The 16,259-nt window shown below is 45.0% G+C and overlaps 1 protein-coding gene across 12 annotated transcripts in view; it reads left to right on the top strand.

Moving 5' to 3' along the window:
* The first annotated feature begins 10,445 nt into the window (after positions 1–10,445).
* Positions 10,446–16,259, top strand: part of Cnot10 (CCR4-NOT transcription complex subunit 10) — a 49,218-nt gene continuing 43,404 nt past the window's right edge. For 7 of the 12 annotated variants that reach the window (XM_076917786.1, XM_076917784.1, XM_034484025.2 and 4 more), the window contains exon 1: positions 10,557–10,833. In XM_076917786.1, coding sequence (XP_076773901.1) covers positions 10,812–10,833 — 22 coding nt within the window. In that variant the 5' untranslated portion in view covers positions 10,557–10,811. Of the gene's footprint in view, positions 11,218–11,287; positions 11,718–16,259 lie in introns of those variants that run through there. The other 5 variants (XM_034484024.1, XM_034484026.2, XM_076917790.1 and 2 more) reach the window with 5 other exon arrangements.

The following is a 16,259-nucleotide window of genomic DNA, read 5'->3' as shown; positions in this document are numbered from 1 at the left end:
GTCTTAACATTAATAAATCAAGGTCCAGCTTTTTGATTGCACGGTAAGCATTTCAACTGAGCTATTTTTCCTAGCCCAGCTTGTACTGAAAACATACACACACACACAATTTCAAGTATGTTTGCCTTAGCCGGGCAGTGGTGGTGCATGCCTGCAATCCCAGCACTTGGGAGGCAGAGGCAGGCAGATTTCTGAGTTTGAGGCCAGCCTGGTCTACAGAGTGAGTTCCAGAACAGCCAGGGCTACACAGAGAAACCCTGTCTTGAAAAACCAAAAAAAAAAAAAAAATCAAGTATGTATGCCTTGCACATCGGCAACCACTCTCACCTCCTACCACCCACCTCCCTATCACCTCTGACAACCCTTCTTCACAAATCTCACACATTCATGTCCATTAGTTTCATTTTCTAACCCACCAAGATTAACAAGGACCATTTGTGTGACCATGGCTTTGGAGCCTGGTGGGCTCTGCAGAAGGTATCCAATTAGTGACAGTGATTTCTCCCTCTTCCAGAGAAATGTACCCTCTACTCTACCCATAGTCAATGTAGTTCAGAAGCAAAGGGTAAAGTCCACATGCTGGCCTTGTGTGGGCCTCCGGGCAGTAACTACAGTTTCTTCACTGTCTTCTAACTCTTACATACTTTCTGTGCCCTCTTCTGCAAGGTTCACTGAGATTTAGAGGGAGTGATGTCGCTGACTGTTTAGGGCCAGGACCTCACCCCCAGCTTATTCTCTTCATCTTAAGCAGCTTCCGAGTCTCCAAGTTCACCGCTGCTCATCGAGAGTTTTCTCTGCTTAAGACCAGAGCTGCATCCGTATTCAGGAGGCAGTTTGCCGCTGTGCCAGTTTAGACAGAGAGAACAAGCGTCATCTGTCATCGGTGCTTTTAGGGCATGTCACCTCCTCCTGCCGATGTAGTCACCACCCCCACAGCCCCGCCCAATTAAGACAGCTCAAACCTGATGAGCTTAGCAGTCGATGCTGCAGGTTTTTACAAGTAACCCAACCCACATCACCAGCGTCTCTTGCCCTAATACACCTATGTAACAATGAGCTGAATATCACCACTGCCCTACTTTTCAGAGGAGAGACTGAGGTTCAGAAAACTTCGGTTAGGGCATGTACGGGCTAGTTTCATGTCAACTTGACGCCAGCTCAAGCTATCTAAAAGGAAGGAACCTAACTTGAAAAATGCCTCCGTAAGATCCGACTGTAGGGCATTTTCTTATTTACTGGTTGATGGCAGGTAGTGCCATCCTTGGACTGGTAGTTCTGCGTTCTCTAAAACAGCAGGATGAATAAACCATGAGGAGCAAGCCAGTAAGTAGCACCCCTCCAAGGCCCCCTGCATCAGCTCCTGCCTCCAGGCTCCTGTCCTGACTTCCTTCAATGATGAACAATGATATGGAAGTATGAGCTAAATAAAACCTTTTCTGGATGCTGGTGGCACACGCCTTTAATCCCAGCACTTGGGAGGCAGAGGCAGGTGGATTTCTGAGTTCGAGGTCAGCCTGGTCTACAGAGTGAGTTCCAGGACAGCCAGGGCTACGCAGAGAAACCTTGTCTTGAAAAAACAAAAACAAAACAAAACAAAACAAAACAAACAAACAAACAAAAAAAACCCTTTCCTCCCCAAGTTGCTTTTTGGTCATGGTGATTCATTGCAGTAATAGAAACCCTAACTGAGACAGGACTGCATAGCTAAAAGCTCAGCTGCCATGACAGCAATCAAAATAGCAGAATCACTTGCTTCTGTAAAATGAGTGGTGGACCACCTCACTGGGACACCTCAGCCACTGCTTGGTGTGATAAACTCATGAATGGGGGAAGAAAGGGTTGTTTCATCTTATAGGTCATAGTTCATCTGGAAGGGAAGTCAAGGCAGGAACCTGGAGGCAGGAACCAACGCAGAGGTCATGGAGGAATGCTGCTTGCTGGCTTCCTTCCCATTGCTAAATCAGCCTGCTTTTTGTTGTTGTTGTTGTTGTTGTTGTTGTTGTTGTTGTTGTTGTTGTTGTTTTCAAGACAGAGTTCCTCTGGGTAGCCCTGGCTATTCTGGAACTCACTTTGTAGACACAGCCAGCTTACAATGCACAGAGATCAACCTGCTTCTGCCTCCCTAGTGCTGGAAATAAAGGTGTGTGCCACCATTGCCCAGTGAGTATATATATATATATATATATATATATATTTCCCAGGACAACATGCTTAAGAATATCCCACTCACAGTAGGCTGAGCCCTCCCACACCCTCCCACACCAATCATCATTCAAGAAATGACCCACAGACTTGCTACAAGCCAATCTGATGGAAGCAATTCCCCAACAGCCTTCCCTTTTCCTAGATGACTCCAGCTCACGTCAAGTTGACAGATACAAAACAGAAAAGCAAACAAAAACAACATCAAAGCCTGTCCAGCACTCCCACCATCAACCGGGTGCGCTCAGTAAAGAGAAGTCAATGAATGGTTCTGAGAAAGGATACAAAACGTGAGCGTACCTTCGCAAAGCTGGGTGTGGCCCAATCTGAACCATTCATTCTGAGCTGCATCTGAGTGGGAGGGAGAGAAGACGGCCTAACCTCTTCATTAGTCAGCCCTCCCCACCCGACTCAGCCCCATACACAATAGAAATAATTAGAACAAACAATTGTGTGTGTTCCCCTGTCTAGACACAGCCTGCATTTAGACACAGAGGGAAGCAGCCAGGAGAAGGCATACTTGGCTTTTTAAATTATTCCTGGCAAACATTTTTTTAAGACCTGTTGCTTATCTTATGACCAGTATATATAAATATAATATTGTATATTGTATGTATAATACAATTGTATTATACAATATTGTATAATATTGTATATATTGTATGTATAATATATACATATTCTTTTTTTTTTTTTTTTTTTTTTTTTTGGTTTTTCGAGACAGGGTTTCTCTGTATAGCCCTGGCTGTCCTGTAACTCACTCTATAGACCAAGCTGGCCTCGAACTCAGAAATCCACCTGCCTCTGCCTCCCAAGTGCTGAAGTGCTGAGATTAAAGGCCACTATGACTGCCCTGGCTTATTTCTGGGTTTTTGAGACAAGATCACTCTCTGTATAGCCGTCCTGGAACTCACAGTTCATCCTAGCCTGGCCGCAAACTCACAGGGTTCCAGTTTCATCTGCCTCCCAAATTCTGGGATTACAGGTCACCATGACGGCTTCGGTCGAGTTTTTTACATTCACATTGGGACAGAATACACAGTGTTTAAAGTTGAAACCCTTGGGGAAGTTATTGGTAAGATGGAACACTCTCAAAGCTGTCTCAAAAATGCACACTCTGAATGTAGTCTGTGAAATGGTGCCCTCTAGTGGCCAATCAAAAATGCGGGTTTTTCTGTTAGGAGTATGCAAGCAAAGTCACACAGTCTGAAAGTAGTGCCGCCATTCAAGGCACATGCTGCTACCACACAGGAGATAAGTGTAGAGAACCTGGGAGGGAGGGGAAGAGCATCTCTGAGATGAGAATGTGACGTCCTGGAACACAGATGACATAGGTGTTCATGTGAACATAGATGTAACATCTCTCGGGTTTAACCCCTGGGAGCTTATAGCTAAGAACCTGAGATGTCGCGTCTCGTGGGGAAAAAAAAAAAAAAAAAAAAAAAAAGAACCTGAGATGATCTAAAGATCTTTCCCTTAAAATGCATTTTTCAAATATTATTTCACCTTATGAGCATTTTTGTCGGGATGCATGTCGGTACACCCTGTGCACACCCAATACCAACAGAAGCCAAAAGAGCTTATCTGATTGGCTGGAACTGGAGCTACAAAAGGTTAGGAACCTCCATGTGGTTTCCGGGAAACTAACCCAGGTCCTCTGCAAGTGCTCTAACCACTTAGCCATCTCTTTAGCTCCTTGGTCTAATGGGTTTTTGGTTGGTCTCCAAAACCCTAGGATACTACGACTAGCCCAGGATCACTCTTCAGGGTCAATGTTTTGGGCCAGGCTGATCAGGAAGGGAAATAGATAAAGACTTTTCAGCTGAGGCTGGTAGAATGCTGCCCCAAAGTCTTATTGCAATGTGTAACTTTGAGTATGATAAAGATTACCTGTCTTAGCACACACCCGGGCTTCTGCAAGGCACCAAGAAGGAGGCTGGAAGTCAAATTTCCTGAAGGCCTAATGTAGCCTTCTCCTGCCGAGCTGTGATTGTTGCTTCTCACTACTAACTTGACAATGATTTGGCATCATCTAGGAGACACAATTTTGTTTGTGAGGGAGTTTCCAGAGAGGGTGAACTGAGGAGGGAAGATCCAGGCTGGATGTGGGTGGTGCCATCTGTCTTAGTCAGGGTATCTGGCTGTAGCAAAACACCATGACCAAGAAGCAAGTTGGGGAGGAAAGGGTTTATTCAGCTTACACTTCCATGTTGCTGTTCAACACCAAAGGATGTCAGGACTGGAACTCAAGCAGGGCAGGAACCTGGAGGCAGGAGCTGATGCAGAGGCCATGGAGGGCTGCTGCTTACTGGCTTGCTCCTCATGACTTGCTCAGCCTGCTTTCTTATAGAACCCAGGACACCAGCCCAGGGATGGTACCATCCATAATGAGCTGGGCTCTCCCCCATTGGTAATTAATTAAGAAAATGCATTATATCGAGATCAAGGTGTTTTCTCAGTTGAGGCTCCTCCCTCTCTAATAATTCTAGCTCAGTGTTTTTCAACCTTCCTGATCCTCATGTGGCCACGACATGCTACTTAGTCATTGCTACTCCATAACTGTAACTCTGCTACGGTTGTAAATGGTAATGTAAATAACTGATATGCAGGATGTCTGATGTTCAGCCCCCAAAGGGTATCTGAACCCACAAGCTGAGAACTGCTTCTCTAGCCCATGTCAAGCTGATATAAAACCAGGCAGTGTACCATCCCATGGCCTGGGCTTCCAGATGGAATAACTATAGGGAAGGAAAGAGTAAACACACAGAGACCCTGCATAGTGGTGCATGCCTTTAATCCCGGAACACAAGAGGCAGGTGGATTTCTGTGAGTTCAAACCAGCCTGGTCTACAAATTGAGTTCCCAGGGCAGCCAGAGATATTTCAGTGAGACTCCACCTTCGAACACATTTTTAAAGAGTATACTAACACATCTGTATGAAACTATCAGGAGTTTCTGAGAGGACTCAATAGGTAAAGGCACTTGTCACTGAGTCCAACAACCTGACTTCGACCCCTGGGATCCACATGGTGGCAGGAGAGAATTGCCTCCCCAAAGTAGTTTTCTAATCTACGCACATACATGCATACACACATGCACACACACACTTTTTAAAAAATGTGTATGAATATTTTGTTTGTGCGTCAAGCACATTGTGAATGGCTGGGGCTTATGAAGGCCAGAAGAGCGCATCAGATCCCCTGGGACTGGAGTTTCAGACAGTTATGGACTACCATTTGAGTGAGAGAATAGAACCCCAGCCCTCTGGAATACCTCTGAGCTGTCTCTCCAGACACACACAGTTGTTTTTGTTTTGTTTTGGTGTGGTTTTGGTTTTGGTTTTTTAAGTAGAATGACAGCTGAGTGCTACAATTCCCTTCTCCTTGATGCTCAATTCATAGAGATGCAAGCAAGCAGCTTCCTGCGAAAGCTGGATCCACCTGCGGCCAAGACCTTCCCACTATAACAAACTGTATCATCTCAAACTGTAAGCTAAAATATACCCTGTCCTCTCTCAAGTTATTTCTTATCAGATATTTGACACAGAAAGAGAAGTAGCTAATACATTAGTCTATTACCGCTCCCCTGTCTCGAAGCTCACATACCCATAAACTGGATTTTTATCAGTTCTGAAGCCTTGCATCTCTCTGCCTTACAAAGAATACTGGTGATCCGTTTTGGTTTGCCTGTTTTGTTCTTGTTGTTTCTGACTGCACATTCCTTTCTGTCTCCTTTAGGTAGAGGAGGGAATCTGTGTGATTTACCCAATGGTGTAATTTATCCAGCCTGGCTTTTCCTCACTAGGAGCCGGCTGTTGACATTTGTCAATAATGTTGCCAATGGAAGGTCTCTATGGTGGAGGCAGAACAGTCTCTTCTTGGCATGGAAGGTTCAGGAAAAGTCGCAGCTCGCACCAACAGTTCAATGACATTTAGCATACTTGCTTGCCCTCGCTGTTTAACTTGCAGTGCCCCAGAAGCCCTGAAGAAGCTCACTATGGAGACTGGACAGGTATTTCCTAAACTGGGACTCTCCAAAGGAAACTGGGGAAGAGCGAAAGCGAGCAAGAGAGAGAGAGAGAGAGAGAGAGAGAGAGAGAGAGAGAGAGAGAGAGATCCAGAAAGATGAATAACCAGATGAGGAAAGTCATGTTTAATTCATCTGAAAGGCACTTGCTTCTGTCTATTCTTCTACCAGAACCTTCTCATACTGACATCTCTACACAATATGCAAAAGGAGATAAGTTACAAGGCTAAAGATACTGTGGCTGATGATACAGCTTTATCGGTGGGATGCTGGCCTAGCATGCGTAAAGGCCTGGATTCGATCCCAGCACCACATTTACTAGGTATGGTGGTGCACACCTGCAATGCCAGAACTTGGAAAGTGGAGGCAGCCTGTTTGATTGGGTTTTCTTCTCTTTTTCTTTCTGTGTGTTTGTGTACCACTTGACATGGATACTAAGAACTGAACTCACGTGCTCTGAAAGAGAAGCAGGTACCCAAGGTGACATCTCTCCAGTCTTTGCTCTATGCCCTACCCTCCGTTTGTTTGGCTTTTTTTTTTTTCATTGCTGTTGTTTGTCACAGGGTTTATGTATCTTACCAACTTGACCCCCAGCTGGTTATGTAGCCACAAGTATCTTTAGATATCTGGTCCCCCTGTTTCTCTGTCTTCCAAGTACTGTGATAAGCATGTGTCACCTTGGGTTTTTTGAGACAAGGCATCACTCTTTTCCTAGGCTGATATGGAACACATACTGATCCTCTGGACCACTACTTCCCAAATACTGAAATTAAAGACATGTAGCACCAAACACTCTGCATGCATATATATATATATATATATATATATATATATATATATATATATATATAATTTTTGGGGGGTTTTCGAGACAGGGTTTCTCTGTGTAGTCCTGGCTGTCCTGGAACTCACTCTGTAGACCAGGCTGGCCTCAAACTCAGAAATCTGCCTGCCTCTGCCTCCCAAGTGCTGGGATTAATGGCATGAGACACCACTGCCCAGCGTTTATATATATTTTGAGAGAGAGAGAAGAGAAAGCACATGTGTGCATGTTGTTTTTGCCCCTGATATAATAGTACACATGCCACATTGCACTTGTATGGGTTAGAGAACAATTTTCAAGGGTCCTCTCTTTCTACAAGGTAGATCCCAGGGACCAAACTCACGTCATCAGGCTTGATGGTGGATGAGAGCCCTGAACCATCTTCACAAGTCCTGTATTTTTTTCTTTTCCATTTCCTTACCTTCCTTTCCTTTCCTTCCCTTCCCTCTTTCTTGTCTTTTCTCTCTTTCTTTTCTTTTCTCTCTTTCTTTCTTTCTTTCTTTCTTTCTTTCTTTCTTTTTTTCCTCAGGGTTTCTCTGTGTAGCCCAGGCTGTACTAGAACTCACTCTACAGAACAGGGTGGCCTCGAACTTGAGAGATTTAGCTGCCTTTGTCTAATGAATGCTGGAATTAAAGGCAGGCACAACGGTTCCTGGCCAGCCCTGAATGTTTCTTTTGTCACAAATTGCATACAGAAGTGTTTGGAGTTGCTTCAACATTCTTTAGCCGCAAAACACGAAATGCAAAAGAACATCAAGGAAAATAACATACAACAAGATTACATTGTGGACATGGGACTTGTGATGCTCAGGGCTTTCACATATATTTGGAATATTTTATAATAAAATTTTAATGATGGTGTTGCCATACAGCTAAACCCCTCTCCATTGTTTGTATTCTAACAAATGGCTCTTTGCTCTGCACATGTTCAAGAATGGTTTTCATAACAATGTCTTTAAATTGTAAGATTAAAAATAACTTCAAGGGCTGGAGAGATGGCTCAGTGGTTAAGAGCACCGACTGCTCTTCCAGAGGTCCTGAGTTCAATTCCCAGCAACCACATGGTGGCTCACAATCATTTGTAACGGGGTCTGGTGTGTCTGAAGACAGTTACAGTGTACTCACATACATAAATAAATAAATCTTAAAAAAAAATAACTTCAAGATGGCTCAACAGTCAGGAGCACTGGCTGCCCTTCTAGAAGACCCAAGCTCAGTCCCCAGCACCCACATGGCAGCTCATGACTGTCTGTAACTCCTGTTCCAGGGGATCTGATGTCTTCACACATTCAGAAAAAAACATCAATGTACATGAAATTAAAAATTAAATTAAATTTTAAAGAAAAAAGCTTCAAGGAGAGATCAATAGATAGTCAAAAGTATTCTTCTGCATTGTTTCTTAAAATTAAATTTGAGATAAGATCTTGTTTCCAGTCCAGTTTGATCTCAAATTTAAAATTCTCCTGCCTCTGCCAGACGGGGGTTGAGATATTATATATGCACCACCAAATCTGACCTCTAATTTTTTTTGCCCAAGATTTAACCAGCAGAGGAGTAGCTTTAAAAATAGAAACCACTGTAAACATTTTTTGTTTGTTTTTTGAGACAGGGTTGCTCTGTATATACTGTACATATTTTAATAAAATATTTCATTCTTTTTTTCTTTTTTTTTTTTTTTGTTTTTTTGTTTTTTGGGTTTTTTGTTTTTGTTTTTGTTTTTTTTGGTTTTTTGAGACAGGGTTTCTCTGTGTAGCCCTGGCTGTCCTGGAACTCACTCTATAGATCAGGCTGGCCTCGAACTCAGAAATCCGCCTGCCTCTGCCTCCCAGGTGCTGGGATTAAAGGTGTGTGCCACCACCGCCCAGCCATTATTTTTTTCTTGAGGCAGGGTCTAGTCTTGCTTATATCCCTGATTGGCTTTAGACTAGAAATCTAATTCTGCAACTTTTTAAGTCCTGTAGTTGCATCTCACCGTGATTTGCTTAATTCATTTTTTTTACATTATTTATTTGTTTATTTGTGTGTGCGAGTGCACAGGTGTGTCACAGTGTGTGTGTGTGTGTGTGTGTGTGTGTGTGTGTGTGTATGTGTGTGTGTGTAGGAATGTGTGGGAGTCATTTCTTTTCCACAACACTCAGGAGGCAGAAGCAGGCAGATCTCTGAGGTCAGCTACACAGAAAACAGAAAAACGTAAATCAAATAAATAGCTAAATATTCCTTTCTTTCTTTCCTATGTTCCCATCAAAGCACCATTTGGGTCACTTTACAACTGAGTGCTGTTGTCGTTTATATATGAAGTTCCCTTCCCTGAAAAGCCTCCATATAGGAAGCCAGGACCCCAGTCTTTGAGATTGGTAATAGGATTCCAACAGTTTGGAACTATCCTTGAATTCATCCACCAGCTGATTCACATCATTAGGAAGTAATGGAAATTAAGGCGGTGGAGCCCAGTGGGAGTAAGTATCTCAGTGGGATGTGCCCTTGGAGGCTATTTCTTCTCCTAGTTTCCTCTGCTTCTAGCCACCGGGAAGCCAACAACTTCACTCTGTCACTTGTGCCCTGACAATTACATTGCTTCACTAAGGACACAAAAACAATGAATCCAAATGACCCAGGACTGAAAACTCTGATACCTGAGACAAAATCCATCCTTCCTCATTTAAATTCTCCTCCAGGGTATTTATTACAGAAGCAAAAAGTCTAACACAAATACCTTTGATGTCTGTTTCCCTCCATGAAATCAACCTCTGTTATTATAAATACTGATTGTTCCCTAGAAGAAAAAAGAAGGATTGAGTAGGTGCTCCTGGAACCCAAGGTTGTGGTCATTGAACAAAACCAGAATCAGTTTGGGGATAAACCCTTTGCCACAAAGACTGCCAGGGATACATAGTGAGACTCTGTCTCAAAAAATTTAAACAAACAATACACAAACAAAAAATCTGTCAATGGGCTGGAGATGTCTGGGTAGTTAAGAGTGGATATTCTTTTTGCAGAGATTTGAATTGAATCTAAATCATTGTGGTTAGTTAATAGTGATGGATCAAGCTGATGTCTTAGATGTGACGTACGTACCATAGTAAGTTAATGATTGCAGGATTCGCAATCAGAGAAACCGGATGCACAATGCAGGAACACTGGTTGACTTTTCCAACTTGGCTACAAATAACAAAACAGCTCTGAAACTTAAAAAAAAAAAAAAAAAAAAAAAAGCCTTTTATCTGGGGCGGGGGTGGCCTCTAACAACGCCTCCCTCATCCTCATTGTTGTGGGAAACCAGTGAGACAGTCCAGGCCATGTGAGACTCAGCGCTTAGCACATAAACATTAGGTGTGGTGCCTGTCATTTTGGTGAAATGCGGAACAAAAAGCTTTTCCCCTTCTGTGTTTCACTCAGGACCCACACTAGTGCACTTCCGGATTTGCCCACGGACGCGCTTCCGGGGCCGAGGCCAGCCTCGATTCCCACGCCCAGCTGGCCCCGCCCCGGAAGTAGCGTCTCTCTTGGACGCTACGGAGCGGAAGCCGTGGATGGCGGGGAAAACAGCCCTGCTCTGGCGGATATGTTGGTGCTGTTGCTAGACGACGAACAGTAACTTCGTCACTTCCTCAGCCCGTGGCCCGCCCAGGACCGAACCAGAGGCAACCGGAGCCGGCTTGAGCTGAAGAGTTGTCCCCCGCCTGCAGGACCCGCGACCAGCCCGGCGGCGGGAGTCGGGGCCACGCCACCTGCAGGGAAGAACCCGAGCCGAGGCGGGAAGATGGCTGCAGACAAGCCTGCAGGTGAGGCGCCCGCACCATGACCCAGGGGCTGACACACTGTGCGCGGGGACTGCAGGGCCCGCGTGGGGGACCCGAGGGCCACTTGACTTCGCTTTTGTACTTCTGCCCTTCACTCTTCTCAACTGTCTGTACTGTGAGTCCAGTGGCTTTTCTACTGTGACCCGTCTTGATTCCACTGCAGACCGTCCTTGCCTTGTTCTCCAAGATAATTCTGGCCCAGGAAGCTTGAATTTGTCACGCCGCTGTCCAAACGCTTCAAGGGAAGGTCTTCCCGAGCATACACGGTTGCCGTAAGGTCCCCAGGCTCAACCACTGAAAGTTCCCTCTGGACAGCGTGTCCTGTGGAATCCTTCTGAAAACTGTCTAAATAGACGTGACGTTTCAGTATGTCTTCTGCGTGCTCTCACTTACCTTCTTCGCCATTTGATTTTTCTCTAACACCCCAAGATTAACTTTTTAAAAAAAATTTTTTTTTAATTATGTGTGTGAGAACAGGTGCCTGCAGAGACCGGAAGAGAAACGTTGGGTCTACTGGAGCTGAAGTTACACAGTTGTGGGCCGTCACTTGTGGGTGCTGGGAACCCAGTCCTGTTCCTTTGCAAGAGCAGCAAGTGCTGTTACCGCTGAGCTGTCATCTTTCCAGCCCCAAGTTCTTAATCTCTGTGGTTTTCTGTGGTGCCTCATTGGGATTTTTTCCCATTAGGAAATGATAAGCATCCACTCATTACCTAGAAAGCCTGCTACATTTCTTTGAAGAATGTAATGTTTAGAGAGTGGAGCTAATACAGTGTGTGGTGGAATTGATTGATTGGCTGGTTGATTGGTTAGTGGTGAGGCAGGGTCTCACTATATAGACTTAAACCCTCCTGAGTGCTGGATTAAAGGTATGTGCCACCATACCCACTGCTATAGAATTTTAGCTAGGTTGTCAGAGAAAACCTATTGAGGTGATTCCTTTTTTTTTTTTTTTTTTTTTAATTATTTTTAATTTTGGGTATATGCATGTGAGGACAAATGCCTAAAGAGGCTGTCTGAGGAGTTGGGTCCCCTAGGAGCTGGAGTTACAGGTAGTTGTGGGTGCTGGGAATCAAATTCAGGCCCTCAGAAGAGCATTGTGTGCTCTTAATCACTGAGCACCAAGGTGATTTGCATGCCTTTCCAGGATCAAATAAATCATCAGGCCCAAGCATCTGAGCCACCTGCTGATCCAGCTCCTGCTGGGATAGTATTTGAGCACAGATCTGAATAAAGTGAAGGAATGATCTGGCTGGTGTAGGATGCATGAAGGGTGTGCATTGCCTGTCCCAGTCTAGACTGGGACCCTTTTAGCACTGTCCTTGTTAATCAAAACAATGCTTCAAGGCCCCAGCTAACAATCCTCCTCACTGAGGCCCCTGCCAATCATTTCCCTGAAACCGTTTTACTAGATCCAGGACTGCCCAGCTTGCGTCCCACCTGAGTCACATAGCATTCCTTCACTGGATCATTCCTTTCTTCACAAAGACTGTGCGGGCACTCCTTCAAATGGCGAAGTAAGACAGCCTGCCTCTGAGGACTTATACTCGGAATCTCTGCTGGGTTAAGCAGCATGGTTCTGGCCTTTGGGTCATTCATAGTTGCTCCTTTACACAAGTCTTTTTTTTTTTTTTTTTTTTTTTAAAGACTAAATTTGTGTGTGTGTGTATCTATCTGTCTGTCTGTCTGTCTGTTTTTGTATGGGTATATGCATATATGGAGAGGAATCACCAGAAGAAGGTATTTTGATCCCCTGGAGCTCAAGTTGCAGGCAGTTCTGAGCTGCCTGATGTTGTTGGGAAGAACAGTACTTTTAAAAATCGTATCTATTCACATCAGTCCCCAGAAACTGTTGTTAGTCTCTTTCTATCCAACCTATTTGCTTCACTGATCGGTTTTATTTTTCATTGTTGTGAATGTGTGTATAAGTAGTGTGTATGTGTACATGTTTTTGTCTGAGAGGTACACATGTATGGAGGTCCGAGAAAAGCCCTGGGTTTCTTCTTCCACCTCTTTGTTTGTTTTTATTTGTTTGTTTGTTTTTGTTTTTTCGAGACAGGGTTTCTCTGTTAGCCTTGGCTGTCCTGGAACTCACTCTGTAGACCAGGCTGGCCTCAAACTCAGAAATCCACCTGCCTTTGCCTCCCAAGTGCTGGGATTAAAGGAGTGCGCCACCACTGCCCGGCTACCTCTTTGTTTTTTAAGATTGTATTTTAAATTATATATAAATTATGTACATCTATGTGTCTGTGGTTCTATGCCTATGCGTACGGTGCCTGCAGAATTCAGAAGAGGGTGTCAGTCTCCTAGAACTGAAGTTACAGGCAGTCGTGAGCCTCCTGACACCGGTGTTGGGAACTGAACTCTGGAAAGACAATATGCTGCTCTTAACCACTGAGCCATCTCTCCCACTGCTGCCCACTTTGTATGTGAGGCAAACTCTCTCTGGTTGTTTGCCACTGTACTGCATACTCCATGCTAGTTACCCTTGGAGTTTCCAAGGGGTTCACTTGTCTTCACTGCCCGTCCCTCTCACTGAGAGTACAGACATATGCCACGGTATCTGGGTTCTGAGGACCTAAACTCAGGTTGTAAGGCTGTGTGCCAAGCACGTTTACCCATCAGGTCACTTCCCCAGACTCTCACTGCTCTTCATCTTTCTAAATAATAAAACAGGTGTGCTGTTCTCCTCTCTGTAGATTCTCTCACTGGTTAGCCACCAAACCCTTACTCTTTAATATGGTTTATGAGCTTTCAAACTCAGGTCCGCAGGGGCAGTAATCCTCCACCCCTGGGATTTCTCTCCTGCTGCTGCTTGTTAATTTTCTTATTGCACATTTGTCTGTCTTCTTTGAATATCGAATGCAATCCCTAATACACATGTGGAGGTCAGAGGACAACCTGTGAAGTCAGTTCTCTTCCTTCAAGAATTGGGTCTTCAGGCTTGGTGGCATTTCCAGCCATCTTGGTGGCCTGAGAAGCCTTTTTAAGCCACAGTGTTCCTGTGTGTACAGTAAGCATGGTGGTAGTGTCTTTCCCCTAGAGCTAGTGAAGGCTTATGTGACATCGGCTGTGGCCTGGTAGGGGTTGGTTGGTTTGGTTTTGTACTTTTTGAGTCAAGGTCTCACTAGTACTCTTGGCTGACCTGAGGATTCTCTATTTAGACCGGGCTGGCATCAAATTCCCAGAAACCCATCTGTCTTTGCCTCCCAAAGCCTGGAATTTTAATGGCATGCACCACCATGCCCAGCCTTTTGGGATTTTTGCTGTTTGTGGTAGTGGTGGGGTTTTTTTGTTTGTTTGTTTTGCTTGTTTTTCAAGACAGGGGTTTCTCTGTGTAGCCCCTGGGTGTCTTTGAACTCTCTCTGTAGACCAGCCTGGCCTCAAACACAAGATGTCCACCTGCCTCTGCTTCCACCTCCACCTCAGAGGGCTGGGATCAAAGACATGTGCTGACGCAGCTGCCAGCACCACCACCACCTGGCTATGCCCAGCCTTTTAATGTCTGCTAAGGGCCTGTGAGATGCTCAGTGGGTAAAGGTGTTTTCTTTCAAGTCTGACACCTGAGTTCCATCCCCAGGACTCATGTAGTAAAAGGAGAAAACTGCCTTCTCCAAGTTTGTCTCTTCCACACACACATGCACACACATGCACACAGGTACACATACACAAGTGAATAATAAGCGCCAGCTAGTGTTTCTTTTTTTTGTTTTTCGAGACAGAGTTTCTCTGTGTAGCCCTGGCTGTCCTGATACTCTGTAGACCAGGCTGGCCTTGAACCAGAAATCCACCTGCCTCTGCCTCCCAAGTGCTGGGATTAAAGGCCTGCGCCACCACCGCCCAGCTGCTAGTGTTTCTTTATGGTAATGTTTTTTAAAGGCAGAAGAGACATGTTCAGTTTATTTGGAAAGTGCCAGCCCAGGGTCTGGTAAATGAAGGGGAGATGCAGTGTGTTATGTCCCTGCTGTTGATCCACCACGAGCTGTGAGGAGCCATGGCAGTCACTTCCTGTGGGAGGTTTTTTAAGGGGGCCTCATCCCGGGCCATACAGCTCTGGAAGCAGATTTTGAAAGTAACACACAGGGGAGAGGATTTGTCTGTGTAGCTTCCTCCTGCTTTCTTCTTCCAGTTGGTCAAGGGCATCTAACAGGGAAGAACAAAGTTTCTTGTGTGTCCCCTTGGAGGTTGATCAGCCAGTAGATCCTAAACTAGCCCTCAGAATCTTCCCGCCTCAGCCTCCTGAGATGCTGGGATTACAGATGTGTGTCATCATGCCCAACTTACCTCATTGATGGGTGCTAAATGTCCAGGATTAATGGTAGCATTTCAGCCTCTAGTGGGGCCCTATGGCTGTGATACATGACGGGCAGCAGGAGTGCCTGTGTGTGAGAGAGATCTGGTGATCAAATAGACATGGGAATGTCTGTTTCATGTAGTGAATTCCAGGCCTTTCTGGGAGACAGACTGAGATCCTGCCTCAACAAAACCAAACACAGAGAAGCCAAAGAGTAGAATGGAGGTTGAGCTTGCCATGTGCTTATTAATATTCAAAGCTGGCCTTAAACTCACAGTGTCCCAGCCTCCATGTGCCACCACACTCAGCTGTCCCGAGAACAGACAGTGCCTTGCTCTGGTCTCTGGAACTTGTGTTCTCCCGTTTTTTCCAACTCCTCTTGTCTTAAAGGAACATGGTTTGTGGGGTTGGGACTGTAGAATATAGCCCCTTTGTCTGTCTGTGTGTGTGTGTGTGTCTGTCTGTCTGTCTCTCTCTCTCTCTCTCTCTCTCTCTCCCTCCCTCCCTCTCTCCCTCTCTCCCTCGCGGAGGGGGTGTGTATATATGTGTGTATAGTACATGCACATGAGTGTATGGAGACCAGGAAAGGACACATTTTCCACTATCTTATTCTCTTGATATAGGATTCTTCAGTGAGCCAGAAGTTAGCCACTGCTGAGCTCCTGGGATCCTCCTGTCTTTGTTCTCTTTGGATTATAGCATGTCCAGCCATTCCCAGCTTTTTATGTGGTCCGGAGATTCAGACACATACTGTCACGCTTGCAGAGCGAGCACACTTGCCTACAGAGCCATCTCCTCAGCCCACATTATTCTTTTGGTAACGCAACTCATGCATTATATTGAAGCCATGTATATGTGGAATTTGGTTTTTTTCCTTTGGGTGGTAGAAAGCACATCTGAGCGGTCCTGAGAGCTCCCTGATGACTTCAGTGAGGGTTGTCATGTCAGCACTCTGGAAGGTTGAGGGAAGAGGACCTTCAGGTTAATCCTTGGCTACATAGTGAGTTTGAGGCTAGCCTGGGCTACATGAGAGCCTGGCTCAAAACCCAAACAAAACAAAATGAAAAGACATTGTTTTTAAACTCTGCCTTGCAAAGGCATTGCTGTTTTGTGTCTG

The sequence above is a fragment of the Arvicanthis niloticus genome, chromosome 21 (genome assembly GCF_011762505.2).
Source record: "Arvicanthis niloticus isolate mArvNil1 chromosome 21, mArvNil1.pat.X, whole genome shotgun sequence".
Lineage (NCBI taxonomy): Eukaryota > Metazoa > Chordata > Mammalia > Rodentia > Muridae > Arvicanthis > Arvicanthis niloticus.
The sequence above is the reverse complement of the archived record's forward strand: the minus strand, read 5'-3'. Positions and strand labels throughout refer to the sequence as shown.